The sequence below is a fragment of the Rhipicephalus microplus genome, chromosome 1 (assembly GCF_043290135.1).
Source record: "Rhipicephalus microplus isolate Deutch F79 chromosome 1, USDA_Rmic, whole genome shotgun sequence".
Taxonomy (NCBI): domain Eukaryota; kingdom Metazoa; phylum Arthropoda; class Arachnida; order Ixodida; family Ixodidae; genus Rhipicephalus; species Rhipicephalus microplus.
Genome location: NC_134700.1, coordinates 215657343 through 215673663, shown reverse-complemented (window position 1 = coordinate 215673663; position 16321 = coordinate 215657343). Strand labels below are relative to the sequence as shown.

General features: G+C 43.5%; 1 protein-coding gene across 1 annotated transcript in view; it reads left to right on the top strand.

The window, feature by feature from the left end:
• The first annotated feature begins 37 nt into the window (after positions 1-37).
• LOC142807211 (nucleotide triphosphate diphosphatase NUDT15-like) overlaps positions 38-16321 on the top strand; it is a 48247-nt gene continuing 31963 nt past the window's right edge. The window contains exons 1-4 of the mRNA XM_075891331.1: positions 38-201; positions 316-376; positions 4260-4468; positions 10712-10895. Coding sequence (XP_075747446.1) covers positions 177-201; positions 316-376; positions 4260-4468; positions 10712-10895 — 479 coding nt within the window. The 5' untranslated portion in view covers positions 38-176. The remainder of the gene's footprint in view (positions 202-315; positions 377-4259; positions 4469-10711; positions 10896-16321) is intronic.

Sequence of the window (16321 nt, the reverse complement as noted above, 5' to 3'; positions counted from 1 at the left end):
CATATGTTAATGCTTTGTAGCAGCTGTAGTGCAGTGAAGTCAACTGCCAGTGATCTATCGGTGCTGTGCCGCTGTATTCAATCGAACGAGTTGCAAGTTTCAGCAAATTTGGCAAGTTTAGGTTCGCTCGGTCGTTCCTGGCTGCTTAGTGAAGCGGACTTCACACGAAGTGAACAATGGACACAAACGCGATGGAAGAAGGTAAAATGTCAGGGAAACAATCACAGTGTACCGTAGTCTTTCGCGGTGGATACTTTTATCCGCCGGGGAACGCGTGCTTCGATTGTGTTTACATTCTGCCATATTTTTGTGCAGGTCAACCGGAACCCGGAGACGACAATGCAGGCGACGCTGCAGACTCAACACCACTTCAAAAGTAAGCATTGGACGCCGCTTGCAGCTGTTTTCCGTTGTATCTCGATGATGCGCACCGGCCAAGTGCGTTGCTCCTCAAGTAAAAAGAGGCGCATGTGGTTCAGAGCACTGTAAACGAGGCAAAATGCAGTTGTTTCGAGGCTTTTTGCTACTCCTCCGTGCCAATATATGTACTTACTGCTTTAAAGGCCCGTGTTGCAAGAGACTGCATAGCGGTACATCAACGCGCTTGCCTCCTCAAGTGTAGCACTTTTGAGGTGGCAAGACAAACCTTGTTTGCGGTCATTATCATCATACTGTTTAGGACCCTAAAGAGAACATTACATAAGATATGGGGAGGGGGGAGGGTTGCGGAGTTGAAATGAGGCATAATTGAGCAAATGAATGTAACGAAATTTACGCAACAGCGTCACAGTAAGTGCAAAGCACGCAGGAGGAAACGGTATTCCAGCACCAATGATCGCTGAAAAGTGGCGTAGAACAGGGATGAGAGGGAGCTAAAAAAATTTTAAGGTAATAACAGACGAAGAGAAGTTACAGTAAGAGTATAAAATAAACTGGACTTGTTGACGCAAGTCATAGCGGTTAACACAACTTATTAAACACGATGGCTTTTTTTTTAAACTTCTATGCTCATTTTGATGCTAAATGTGGACGGAAATAGCAGGAGAACGCTGTTGCTAGGTGGTGTCACCGTGCAGTCGAGTTTCCCAGTCTGACTGCAGCGTCAGAACGTAAAGCCTAGCGGATTAAAGAAGCAACATTGCAGAAAGGAACGCGATGCGCGCGTCTCTCCTTGTATGAGTGGGTGGATAGTGGCCGATATGCACGGGAGACGCGTGCGCGCGTCTGTTTTCCATGTGTTCCTAACGGCCAATGTTGGCAAACTAGGAACGAACGGCGCAGTGCAAGCAACCCAGCCCCCTCTGGTCAGTGTACGGTGCCTATATGGTCGAGGCTTGTCCGTTGGCGTTGTGCGCTGCAGCCACTGCTGACGATGATGACGTTCATGACGATGAAGGTCAAGCGCGTTCCAGACCACACATTCTCTCTGCTAGCACAGCACATAAAAGGTACCCAGCTATACGCCATGATGATGATGACGGTCACGGACGACTGGCTTGTGCAGTAAATGACGTCTCGATATGCTTTACGATGCATTTCGTATGACTGGAAACAACCAACAACCACCAGGGAAACGTGCACAGACCTCATCTTTGCCAACTTCAGGATTGATTCGATACCACGAAGCAGTGATGATGAAAACAAAACGATATTCACAACTCAACACAACGTACCAGTTATGACAAATGAGCATTGTATATTACTGTATACTGCTTGGTTCCCATCTACATGACTGAGTGGCCAATGTCACGGGTGTTTTAAGGTAACACCAAACGATTCCACTGCTTCGCCCACTCGTCATCGTTCATTTTGTGAATATACTGTGTGCTTTTTAAATGCGGAACATTTCTTAGCCGCATGATGTCATGCTTTGTGCGTTGGTGTTGTTCACTACCCCACTAGGCGTGCTCGCCCTTCGCATATGGTGCCGCATGCTTGCGTCTTGTGCCATCTGTTTGCTCCCCCCTCTCTCGCTTTGTAAGGCCGAGGCAGGCAGCGTCTGCTAGTAAAAACCGGCTAGTTAAGCTGCACAACCATTCCACTGGCCACCCCGTATATGTAGGCACTGGATCGCACATTAGCGTCCTGCCATTCCTTGAAGGCAACGCTTCTCCTTCATTCAATGAATAAGGATAACAAAGACAAACTAACAATTAAGCATTCCTAAACCATGCCCAATTATGCAACATTCACGTGATACCCCCATCACTCTGTGACACATTCACAGAGTGATGGGGGTATTCACAGAGTGATGGGGGTATCGAATTCCTCACATGGGAAGGTGCGGGCGTCATTTTCTTGTTTTTGTTTTCGTAGCTGTAGTTGAAGTAAACCAATTGTTATCTATCAGCACACGGTATGGACGTAAAGGGGAAATGGGTAGCATTAAAAACAGTTGGAAAGTCTACACCAACTGCTTGACATCAGGTAATTAAAGGAGCAAGTGTTGGTTTTGCATTATGAGAAACCAGCATGTAGTAATTAAAGACAACATGACAAGAGGACATACAGTTGATTTTTGTCTAGTTACTGTGTACAAAGTTTTTCATATCAAGCTTTGCACTGTGAGGCTGTAGACTGGCTCTTGAGGGCTGCAGCTATAGACGGCTGCCTGTTATTTTTCTTCACTTGTGTTATTCAACGGTTGCCTAAATCTAAGCACACGCATGTTTCATGCATACTCATGCATACTAGTCAAATCATAAGTGACAAATAGCAATTAAACAGATGGTAGTCATAGATGGATGCCGATATAATGATGCAGCAGCGATAGAGTTTCTTAAATAACATGACTTGGACAACAGATGACTTAGACGAAACGCTTTTGTAGTCTCTCAGCTGCTATGGCAACGGTATCAACACGTTTATTGCGGCAAGCTTTCTTAGTCCCGTTTTGTGTGCGGAGTGGCCCACCAGGGGGCCACGGCATCTAAAACTATAAAAATTTTTTTTTTATTATTTATAACCTCTCGCAACAAGAATCGTACCTCTGCGTTCTTGTTTGACGAAGTTATTGCATCAGCAAGCAGATGCATAGTCGTAACATTGCAGCTGCATAGCAGAAGCACAGCTCGTGAATGCCCCGTGACCCATGCCGCAGTGAACGTGTTAATAAGCGTGTTTATAAAATCTTACTGCATGTCACTTCATATGTTCTTGAAATGCTATTTGTCAGGTGTTATCTTTCTCAATTTTCACATTTTGGCTGCAGTGACAACATTTCAATGAAGGCCCATGTGGATAGATTTAGGTGCTCGTGAAAGAAACCCAGGGAATCGAAATTTCTGGTGCCCTCTTCTACAGCGTCTCTCATAATCATATTGTACTTCTCGTACGTAAACCAACTATTAAGTTTTACTCGTTAATATTCAAAACACAGCAAGGCAGTTAGTCTTGTGTGCTTGCATAGGCTGTGAAAATTTTTCCACTAGTAATACATGGGCTTGTTGAAAACATAAAATTCGCATAGTTGCAAAGCCATTTTAATTAAAGTTGTAACTAAAATGTTTAGTGAGATTCATGTAATGCCTATAATTTCCATGCTGGCCAAATTGTTACTTTTGCAGCTCTCGCAGATACCAGTGCAAGACTTCCCCTGTGTCAATTTTTAAAGAAAATTTATGGTAGATTGGATTCTTGCCAGATATTTCGGCCATACCTGTAGCAAAAGTTAAGAGCACCATCTTGCGATGCTCCTCTGCAGAAGCAATGCATGCAAAAGCATTGTTTACCTCAGTTGTTATTTGTACTTTTTTTGTGTCATCTGTGTCTTCTTGTGGCTAACGCACGTTGTTATTCATTCTCTCGCCCCTTATGCTATAGCTGTGTTTGTTTGTATCCTCAGTACACTATAATGTTGCTGTACATTGCAAAATCAGTAATATTGCTGTATTGGCCACATTAAGTAAATATTTCTTGTATTACTATTTTCCACACTCTCTACTGTACCTCACTAGCAGCTATTTTTCATATTGGAAGGAATACTTTCATTTTGCAGTAAGAAAGCAAAAGGAAATGTCAACTTTGACATGTCATTTGCATAGTTATACACATCCAGACTAGCGTAAGTGAAGGTAAATGAATGTATCTAGCTTGTCTTAAGGCATAAATCACTTGATAAACAAAGAGTCTATGTTGAGTGGGTCTTAGTTGGGCATGCTTCATCAAAGCCTGTTCCGTGGGCAAGCAAGTACTCGTTTTTGTGTCATTAACCTTGTTTAATTTTTTAAAAACATGTTTTTCTGGTTGCGGAATGGCAGGTATATGCAGCTGTGTAATGAGTTGAAGACCAAACTCAAAGCGAACCAGTCTCAACTTGAAATTCTGGAGGAACTTCGTCAGGTTACGCTGGAGAGCATGACAAACCAGGCAAAGGCACTCCCTCTGGACTCTCTGGTGCAGTACACACGCAGCCTTGTTAACTTACTGCAGACCAAGCACAGCCTGAGCTTCGAAGGAAGCTCTGAAGGTGAGTCACCCACGAAACACCATGTAAGAGGGTGGTGATTTGTGCTAGTTGGAACAGTTCGGTCATACTGATACCAACTGCGCTTGCAGGACGAGGGACAAACAACCAAGAGACTGCAAGGATGATACAGGGTCTTTGAGGCTGCTTGGTTTGTACCTTTTCTTGTGAGTGCACTCGGTACCACCTATGACGGATCTCTTGGTTTTCCTCCTCGGTCATATGAAAGTGCGTGCAAGCATCACTGAATATTATGTCCTATACTTGTGTTGCATCTGTAGATGTGATACATGTGAAGCTAGGGATCATAATTATATTTACTGGAGGTATCATATTTTCAAATGAGAGAAAACTTCTTTTATAATGTGTTTCAACTCTGTGCAATGTGCAGGCAAACAAAAACATAATTGTGGACTAAGATCAGTGGATCCCATACACGTGTCATAGTTGGGGCTAATCTGAGCTTTGTGCTTTGTTTAAATAAATTTCGCTCCATGTCTCCTTTATATTTCTTTCACTTGACACTTCTCGCTGTGGCTGTTGTGTTTGTTTGTTTGCATCTTTTTGTGAAGGAGTCCTGCAACATTTAAACAGCACAGTGAGTAAATGCTGCAGATTGGTGGCTGAGGCTCCTGCGAACATGCAAGCTAAACACTACAGCGTAGCATGCGGCCTTGAATTTACAATTAATGCTCAAAGTAAGCTAGGAATTGCTCCCTTCTCTTTCCTGACATATAACCCAAATACTGCGTCATACATAGGAGTCCGTAACCGTTGGTTCATTGGAGAGCTTTGAGCTGCCTAGTTATCATGGCTGCCTCGGGACGCCACTACGTGCCTGCCCATGCGCTCAGAATCACCCTGAAAGTAAGCTGGGTGTTCAAAAAAAAAAAAAAGATAAGAAAATGCTCGAGGTCATGATGCGTGCTTTCGAAGGGACTCGTCTCATTGTCTTCTTGCCATTCTCCTGTCTGAATAGCTTTCAGCGTGCTCGCTGATAATGAAGGAGAGAGAAAGCGCTTTAAGCTAGCGGCAAGTCGCTGATACTTCACGTATTCTAAAAATTTTTGTGGCAGTCGATCTGCGAGTCAATTCTTTTAGTTAAGCCATTAGTTGGATCATTTGGAAAAGCGTTTCAGGCCCTCTTGAAAGGATCCCTTGCCAGATCTCATTGCAAACTTTGATTATATGCTGAAGCTTGTAGTTTGCCACTCTCTACAAGTTATAGCATGTAATTGTAGGGAGGAGTCTACTAAACTAAGTTTTATAATTGCTTAATTACTGGAGGAGTTGTAAGAAATAAAAATCTCTGTTACCATTCCACAGGAAAAAAAGAGCAAGAATGCTCCCCCCCCCCCATTCGTTTTGGCTAGCATCCACGAGAGCCTTATTTTCCGAGTGCTCTCCCCATGTGCCGCAGCCAGAGGGTGCATCTTATGTTTGTGCAACAAGCCCGGCCTCACTTCTGTTCATCTCTCTTTATTTTGCTTTGCACCGTGTTTCCATTGTGGCTGTATCTTGAAGCATGAAACGTGGTTTGGTGTGAAAACAGTCGAAACCTCAAGCACGATGCTGTGCACTCATTCGTTCAAGGGAGCTGCTCGGTAAGAGAAAGTGAAAGTCATGGTCTCGCATGCCCTATGCAAAAAGTTTTCTTTGGAACTTCATGGATCATAATCCTATGGGTAGTTTGCAATGCTACCACTGTTAAAAGACTGCGAGTGCCACGAGGCAGGCTAGAAAGAGAAAATAAAGAAACACAGGCTGGGGCTCACCGCAGAACTTGGCACATGACAGAATGCAAAGAAAATATGCCATCTGCAAATCCCAGCTCGGGCAACAGAGAGAGTCGCTCTGCTGACAGTAGCAGGTTAACAGGGCAGCTCAAATTCTTTCAACTCCTCCAATAATCCAATGATTTGAAGATTTTTTTTTTTGGTGAAATTCTCCCTAAATGGCACCTCAACAACAAATGTGTAAGCGAAGCTTGTAATGGTGGCTAGTAAAGGGCTCTGTGATACAGGAAGTTCTTCAATTATGCATGACAAAGTTTGATATATAGTAAAATACATTTATTATGTTTGCTCTAGTTATTGGTGCCTGAAATCTGCAAAGGCAAACTTATGCATAGGCGAAAATCTGATGTATGCATTAAGGGACAAGGAAGGCAATGTCATAACCAATATGGATAGGATAGTTGAGGTGGTGCAGGAGTGCTACAGAGAGCTGTACAAAGGCCGAAAACAACCAGGATGATATCGTAAGTAGCAATAATAGCCCAGAGGAATTCGACATCCTTCCAGTAATGGCAGGGGATGTAAAGAAAGCCCTAGAAGGAATGCAAAGAGGCAAAGTCGCTGATGAGGATAACACAGCGTTTTTAGATATTGTCAGTTAAACCCCACATATCAGTCAATCAATCATCAATCAATTGATGCTTTCGAGCAAAGCCTTATTGAACCCAAAGTTGCAAGGCATTCTCTAATAATTTGTGTAAGATGTGAATATGTCGGCAGAGCCAGTATGTTCACCTTTGAGATCAGCCTATACGCAGCATGGCTCTATATTTTAAGGAGCAGGGAAGCCATCAGCCACTCGGTTTCGTAGTGTGACTCTCTAGCTGGCTTGGCTTTTGAAGCTCTCAGTGCAAGACGAAGAGCGAGTTTGAAAAAAAAAGCAGTTTCTTTCTGGATAAGCTCGAAATTCCGGGATTAGAACTTTGTTTAGTCTTAAAATACAGAGAACCAAGTTGTTGCCACCCATGGACATGACTCTGGATCACAGGGGATGCCAGTTGCTTCGTCAAAATTTCTCTTCTCCAGGTTAACGTCAGGCACATCGCCACAACTTGCCGACGCACGACTCTCAAAATTCGTGGTTTGCCTAAGTTTCGGGGGCTTCCCTTTGCGCTTTATTGCCGCTGGTTCAGACAGGGGTGCAGGAATATTCAGAAAAATTCGAGGAATAGCACCGAGCTTAAGTGTTCTGTCACGTGGAATTGTGACGTTTCTGGCTACGATGTGCTCGTTGCAATTGATTAGGTTCTCGGATTCAAAATTTAGATCGGGGACATAAGTCTTGCCTTCCACTTGGAAGGCTTTTCATGGAATAGCAGCTGTCCAGGCCTTAAGAACTGCAGGGTCATTTGGGGCTTTGAAGAAGTGCCGCCGATCCCAAGTGTTTTTCTCGGAGGCATAGCCACTTTGCCTAGCGCAGTGCAAGTCGGCATGTTCACTATGTTAAACTGCTATTTCACTCAAGCCTGCTTGGTCGTCGCATTACGTATAAAATACAATTCGCGATGACCTAAATCTAACCTTCAGGCTCCTGCCGCTGTGGTCTGAGCAAGCGAACACATGCAAAAAAAAATTCAACGCTGCCGCAGGAAGTGGCGGGTGGCCGGCGGCGGCTTTATCTCTACTCTACGCAAGCGCCATCCTCAGAGTAGATCTTGGAAGAATCTTGAAAGAATGCCAACATCATTTTATTTCATAAGAAAGGAGACGTCCAGAACTTGAAAAATTACAGGTCAATCAGCTTACTGTCTGTTCCATACAAACTATTTACAAATATAATAGCTGATACAACTAAGGTGACATTAGAGTTCAATCAACCAAAGGACCAAGCAGGATTTTGTACAAGTTACTCCACAATAGATTGTATTCATACTATCAGTCAGATAATAGAGAAATGCGCAGAGTACAACCAACCCCTACACATAGCTTTCACAGATTAAGAGAACTGTTTTACTAAATCGAGACATCACCAGTAATTCAGGCACTACGGAATAAGGGTATCGATGAACACTACATAAACATACTGGAAGAAATCTACAGTGGATCCACAGCCACTCTAGTTCTCCATAAAGAAAGCAACAGAATCCCAATAAAAAAGGGTGTAAGGCAGGGAGACACGATCTCTCCCATGCAATTCGTGTCTTTACAGAAGGTGTTCAGGGCCCTAGATTGGGAAGAGTTAGGGATATGAGTTAGAGCGTTGGAGAGTATCTTAGTAACCTGCAATTTGTTGATGACATAGCCTTGATGAGTAACTTAGGGGAAAAATAGCAGCTCACAATTACTGAACTGAACACAGAAAGCAGAAGAGTAGGTCTGAAAATTAATATGCACAAAACTAAAGTAATGTGCAACAGTCTCAGCTGAAAACAGCACTTTGCGATAGGTGAAGAGAGGCTGGGAGTTGCAAAGGAATATGTCTACTTAAGACAGGTAGTAATCATAGAGCTGGACCATGAGAGTGAAATGACCAGAAGAATTAAGGATGGGATGGATAACATTCGGCAAGCATTCTCAAAACATGAATAGTAATCTGCCTCTAACACTCTAGAGGAAGGTATATAACAGCTGCATCTTGCCAGTAGTTACCTAGGGAGCGGGCACCTGGAGGCTTACAAAGAGGGTTCAGCATAACTTGAGCATGACGCAGCAAGTAATAGAAAGGAAAATTATAGTTGTGACCTTAAGAGACAAGCAGAGAGCAGAGTGGGTCAGAGAACAAACCAGGGTTAAGGATATCTTAGTTGAAATCAAGAAGAAGAAATGGACATGGGCCGGGCACGTAGCACATAGGCAAGTTAACTGCTGGTCTTTAAGGCTAGCTGACTGGATTCCCAGAGAGGGGAAACACAGGAAGGGGAGACAGAAAGTTAAGTAGGCCGGCAAGATTAAAAAGTTTGCAGGTATAACGTGGCAGCAGAAAGCGCAAGACCAGGTTCATTAGAGGATCACGAGAGAGACCTTTGCCCTGCAGTGGTCATAGTCAGGCTGATTATGGTGATGATGATGATTGAGCATATTGTACAAGTATGCCAGTAAAGACGCAATGACTGGCTTTGAGCACTGTTGCCGTCGTGAATCCACTTTTATGTCCACTGCTGAATCGGGTCCTCTACCAAGTGATCTACAATTGACCTCATACTGTGCAAAATGTTTCCACTCAAGGCCTGCTAAGTACTTATTTCAACTCACCTAAGCATCTGCCATCCTCAACTGAATTTCTCCCCTCTTGCTGTGCATTTCGTCGCTCTTAAGGGAACAGGGTAAGCCCTATACCCGCAGTGTATTTTAGGCGAAGTTTATGTACCCTTTTCTCCGTATTCATAAAAGATACAATAATTATTTTACTATCACTGTAATCATGAGTTGTTCCTTTTCTTACTGAAGCAAATTTATCTCATTTTGTAAATTTTAATGCTGATTTTTTGTAAATTTTTATTTCAGGTATCTAATTATCACACGATAATAGCTATTATATTTCGTGTTGCAGAATAGCACTTCATCACACAAAAATGATTCTGCTTCAGTATATTCCCCATTGCGGTGTCTTAATACTGGCTGACAACTATGATTCTAGATACTGCTGTTGCTGAGAAAAAGGAACATAAGTACAAAAAAAGCATGTTTTGAGATTATGGCACATAAAGTTCAAAATCTGCATTATTTGAAAATTAGAATGAGATAACAGCAAATTGGCAGAATTGTTCAATGGGCACCAGCGAGATACTCATCACCAATATCAATTTTTTTTATTCTTGTGTTGAAACGTCTTTTCATTTGTGGCCTGCTACGCTTCATTTGTGGCCTGCTATACAGCCGCGTCAGCACGGTAGTGTTAACGCAGTTCAAGAATGCATGGGCCCTGCACTGTGCAAGCCTGGTAAAACTTCAGAATAGTTCAACACATTCACATAGGCTATCTTGCCATCGTTAAAAGTGAACATGGCATCAAAAGTGCATATTTACTGTGTTTGGAGCTCAAGGAAATAATTTTTTGGAACATGCTCACACACGACAATCCAATGACTCGTTATGGTCTTGAGTTTTCCCACGGAAGCATCTTGCGAGTAATTCTGGATGGGCTAGTTCCAGATAACTTGGCTTAACAGCCTCAATAACAGATGCTGGAAGGTGTTTTTTATGAACGAATGGTTCGCCATTCAACTGGGCTTTGTTGAATTTACCAAAGTCAATAATTGAGTCTATATAGTATTAGCAGTGAACATATAGTGGCAAAAATCTTGCGTATCGTGCTCGCTTTTGGTCTACCTTATTTTAAAATTGAGAAAAATCTTTGCCTTAATACTTGCTTTCTTGTGTACTGGTCTTATAATGCATTATGTTGGAAAACGTTTCTTTAAATGCTGTTCCATGTAGTATTTATCATCTTTTGTGTAAGTGCTGTGCGCTTTGTGAATCTACAAGTAGTGCCCATATAATTTCTTGGCAGGTATTTTGCAAGAGTTGTGGAAGCGAATCGAGAGTGCAAAGGTACCAAAGACTAAGAGGCCAGGCATAGGTGTGGCAGTGTTTGTACTCAGCGAGAAACACCCCGAGTGCATCCTGCTTGGTCGCCGCAGGAACACGTTGGGCCACGGACTCTACCAGGTCCCAGGCGGGCACTTGGAGTTTGGGTGAGCTGCACTTTTATTCATGGTGGCGTTTACAGGGACATCTCAGGCAGGCTACCTTTGTTGATAACGCCATTACCATACCATTCCATTTATCCATATGCATACATATATCAAGTCAATAAACAAATATAAGTAAAGGTGTTCTGATAGCTAGATGAGAACCAAGAGGGTATTTCAATGAGAACGATGGTGCTGGAACCACTTTGCCAAAGGTGCAAGCTTGATCAGGCTGATAATGAAATCCTTAAGGGGGCCATGCAACACTTTTTTAACTAATCATCAAATGGTTTTATTGAAGGAGTTTATTACCTCACAAACCAACTGCTGTAAAATTCTTTAGAGTCTGTCAAGTACAAGTGGAGTTGGCAAGACTTGCCGCACGCTTCAAGTGCTTTCTCCTCTCGCACCAGCGAGCATGGTCAAAGCCACTCGAGGGCGAAGAGGATCATAAAGGGGCAAGAAAATATGTTTGTTTGTCAGTTCGTGTCAGGTAAACAGGCAGCAAACAGGCTCCAACTTGCTTTTTACCCTCCCCAAACAAGCTCTCCAATTTTTACGGTCAACTGTGGCAACCACGTTTTTCGAATATTACAGAACTGCATGCTGCACAGACCTCTTGTTTAGAAAAACAGTTCCCATGCCTTGTTTTTTCTGACCAATCTCCCTCATACGCGCAATGACTCACACTTGCCCATGGGCAACTTGAAGTACCAGTGAGCTCATCGATTGGTCCTTTGACTTACGAAAAGCCACTTTGGTCTTGCGGTGATGCAGTTTTGGCTGCACAGTCCGCATTTTTATTTCCTTGTTCTGCCCTCTGCCATTTTGTAGAGCCTGAGACTACCAGGCGAATCGGTAATGCCAGAACAAAAGCCTTTGAGATGAAGAAGCGTCTCGCTACTTTACCGCTAGGGGAAGGGTGCTCCTTGCGCCGTGCTTCCCCTCGGGGCCACTATCACACCTGCTCATGTTGGGGAGGCCTTGCTTGGTCGTTGGCTATGCGCGGTGACGTATCGCTGATGTGTCACGTTTCCGAAGTGGGCGTAGTCACGACCACAGGCCACACCTTCCCTTTCCCTATGATAGAGAAGGGTGACGAGGCTGCGTGAAAATTTCAATCCAGCTGAGGATGTATGTTCTAATCCCTGTAACTTCCTTTTATAGCATGTATTCGCAAAATTCTTGAGGCAGCATGTTCACATGGCATAAGACACGTTTTTCTCTTCATTGCAATTTTTGGACCTCGGGGTTGTTTACTGGCCCTTTCAGTGCTTTTTTTTTTTTTTGCTTTGAACATGTGGCGTACTTTCAGTGTGATTACAAGTTCACACAGGCACAGGGCAGCATCCCATAGTAACCGTGGTTATAATGCAGCTCATGATGCTAAAATCGGCCATTGGCTTTACGTGCAGTCATTTGGGGTTTACGACATCATTTGTCGAGAGAAGAGCGAGCAATTTCTATCTAGCTTTGAGAATTAATTTTAAATTCAAGGCGCGTGCTGCACTATAATGTTTAGCTTACATGTTCAGAGCAGCGTCTTCTGTCAATTAGCAGCATTTACTGACTGTGCTAAGGAAGTGTTGTAGAGCCCCTTCAATAATGTCCCAATTGCAAGCAAGCGTGCTTAGATGCATTTTCCACGGTGCTGGTGGTCTTCTGCAGAATTTTCCGTGTGAGAGCTTGCGTATTTAGGCGCCTGATGTGCCAGCACCTCCTCACACCAGTGTAACATGTTTAGCACTGGAGGTGCTGATCACAGGAGGTACTGATCACACCAGTGTAACATGTTCAGCAGCTGCCAGAACACTGCTCTTTCTGCAGAGAAGGAGTAATCCTGCAGTCATGCCAACGTATTGAACTGCTATATTGTTCCAACACCATCCGAGGATTCCAGGGAAGATGCTGAACCTCGCATCTTCTCTCATTACGTGCTTTGCCATTCATGCAATTGCAGCAGTATTTCAACTGCGAAGCTACTTGTCAGATTGTTCCATGTTTGTGCAACAGAAAAACTGGATTGGTTATGCACCTCAGGAATTTGTATGTGCAAATAACAAATAAAAACGAAATCAAACTTCTTCACAATGAGAAAGTTTGTCAGTCACGTAAAACACTATCATCATCATCATAAGTGCAATAGCTGGGCTGTTTTTATTGTTTTTGTTTTCTTCTGCACACGGCTCGTACCCAATAGAGGCGATTGGCTTATTATAAGGGCAGCACACATTATTTTTGCCCCCTTATTCATCTTCTGCTTGGTTCTCAGAACAAGTGCCCCAATTAGCCCAGGGTAGGATGCAATAAATAATGCAGATGTGCAAGAGAATGCATACAAAGAGAGAGGGAGAGAGAGATAAGAAGAAAGAAAAAGAGGAGTAGGGAAAAAAATTAAGAAAGTAAAGTCACGAAAGTATAGAAAGACATAGCAAGAAATAGATAGAGAGGGAAAGAAATACAAAAAGACAAACATAAAATGAAGATATAGAATAAACAGAGAGCAAGACAAAAATAGAAAGAGAAATAGAAATATAGAACAAAAAATGAGTGATCACAAAAAGTTGAGAATAAGTAGAAAAGAGGAAGTGAGAAATAGAGGGAGGGAGATAGACAGAAATTGTAGAAATAGACAGTGAGAGAAAGAAAAAAATACTGAGAAAAACGGTGTAAGAAAGCAAGTGCGACACTCGGGCACTGGCGCGAGCTCAGCTAGCACAACAAAGAGATAGACCAAGTCAGAATAAAAACAACCGGCCTAGCATACCGGTGTAGTGGTTTATTTCTTTATAATAGCGCAGCCAATGAAGACGAAGTCTTACGTGCCGGTTTCCTTGTTCATGGCACCCGCCAACATGCAGCTGCAGTAAGCACATCTTGAGGACGGGGACCAGGCCTTTTTGGTAGCTGCTCATTTGCCTCTGGCCACTGCCACCACCATACAGGGACAGCGTCAAAGCCTCCTTCGTTGCTCCACACCACTGCACCCATACTGTTCTCAAAAAGGGATGCCGTCCATGCCTTCTCAGGCATGGTTCCTGCCGCCATGAGCACCGAAACCTTCACATACTTTGTGCACGATGCCCATGGTTCACCGGGCGCCTCATTTGACAACGCCGGGGAAGTGTTACATGTACTAACGGCACTTCGTTGTCACCTCGAACAGCGTGGAACTGCGGGCTCTTGCCTGCAGCTTCGCTATCATCAGCTGTTTAGGCAATGCTGCTGTTCTACGACTTTCAAGACAATGTCCTCGAGTGGATTTCGACCATAAACTCGTTCGGCACCCTCCATGCCTGGTCAAAAATTCACAAATGGCTAGTAGCTATCGACCACCTTCGAGATGCCGCCAAAGCGTGGCATGCCTGTGAAGGGGTCACACAACTGCCCTGAAAAGAGCGGGGGGGGGGGGGGGGAATTGATCAGTATTTCTTGATCAATTTTTTATGCTTGTGACCACTTTCCTCCTGACCAAGACCTTTGGTGAGTTGTGAGGAACACAACATCGATGGTACAATTCAGGTGTCCGCAAACCTGCCCTTCGTTGGAGATACAGGTCTCTTGGGGCACCCCCTTGATTGCCAGTTGGTGCCTTCAAGTCCTGCAACAGATAGCTTCTGCAGCTGCTCTACCAAAGACGTCCAAAACGTAGGCTGTGCTCTGCTGCTCGCCTCCATCTCTGCGCCTGTATACGAAGTCATAACATCGCTAGCAGAGGCGGAGAGCACTAGTGAGAATTGAACGACCCACAATGAGTGGGTCGTTCAATTCTTGCAACACACCACAAAGGGCTTAGCCATCATTCTTCAGTTCAGTTCAGTTCAGTTCAGTTTATTAACCTTAAGGGCTTCCCAAAGGAAGCATTACATAAGGGGTGGGTTACAACTTCTCACATAGACATTTCATATTGATTAGTTATATGCTGCTGAAACAATGATGGGCAGGTGATGGCGGCAATGTCAGCAGGAAGGCCGTTCCAGTCTTTGGCAGTTCGGGAGATGAATGAGGCGGAGAAGTGAGCAGTTCGGGCACGTGGGCGCGCGACCTGCTGCGGATGATTGGTGCGGTAAAAAATGCGTGCAGCGGGTACGATGTATGGCGCTTGACTGAGGATGCCGTGAAAGAACTTGTGAAAGAGCATAAGACTGGAAATACGTCGACGATCACAAAGCTTAATTAAACCGGAATCTGCCTTAAGTGCTGAAATGCTGATATTGTACGAGTATTTTGAGTGAATGAATTGGGTAGCGCGATTTTGAACAGCTTCAAGTAGGTCGATAAGATATGATTGATGTGGGTTCCAGATGGCCGATGCATACTCCAGTTTTGGTCTCACGAGGGATGGGTAAGCGAGCAATTTGACATGTGTTTGGGCCTGACGAAGATTACGCCTCAGGAAACCTAGCGTCCGGTTTGCTGATGATATGATATTAGAAATATGAGCGTGCCAGGACAGGTCGTTAGAAAGAGTGATTCCGAGATATTTATAAGAATGAACATTCTCGAGAAGCGTGTTTTTAATTTTATAAGAAGGTGCTATGGGATGACTGCTGCGAGAAAATGACATAGCTTTGCACTTAATTGTATTTAGGGTCATGAGCCAATCGTTACACCAAGTAAATATGTTGTCTAGGTCTTTCTGGAGAGCAGTTTGATTGTGGCTGTCATAAATGGTACGGTAAATGACACAGTCGTCCGCGAACATTCTAATGTTAGAAGAGACATGCGAAGGTAAGTCATTAATATATATTAAGAATAAGAGGGGGCCAAAAACAGATGCTTGAGGAACGCCAGATGTTACTAGTACTGGGTTAGACAAGTGATTATTGATAGCTGCGGACTGGGGGCGGTTACTAAGAAATTCAGTAATCCATTTGAAGACATCTGGGTGTAAGTTAAGTTTTTTTTAATTTGAATAATAGGCGCTGGTGAGAAACCTTATCAAAGGCCTTGCAGAAGTTCAGGAAAATGACGTCAGTTTGCACATTGATATTGAGATTAGTATGAATGGCATGCAGAAAAATGGCAAGCTGCGTTTCACAGGATAAACCCTTGCGAAACCCATGTTGAGTGGGATGAAAAAAGTTGTTCGAGTCAAGAAACTTCATGATAAGAGAATAGATGACATGTTCCATGATTTTACAAGGAATGCTGGTTAATGAGATGGGACGGTAGTTTAGCGGGGAGTCTTTGTTACCTGATTTATGGACCGGAACGACCTTCCCAACCCTCCAGTCATCTGGAATAAGACCTAAGGAAAGAGACTGGGTGAACAGCAAGTATAAATAGGCTGGGACAATGCACTTCGTGTTTTTCAAAATTTTCGCATTAATTTCATTTATACCAGAGGAGGATGTACACTTCATTTTGTCAATGATAGCGCTAATTCCGCTTACATTAAAAGTGATGGCTGGCATTTCAGAACTTAT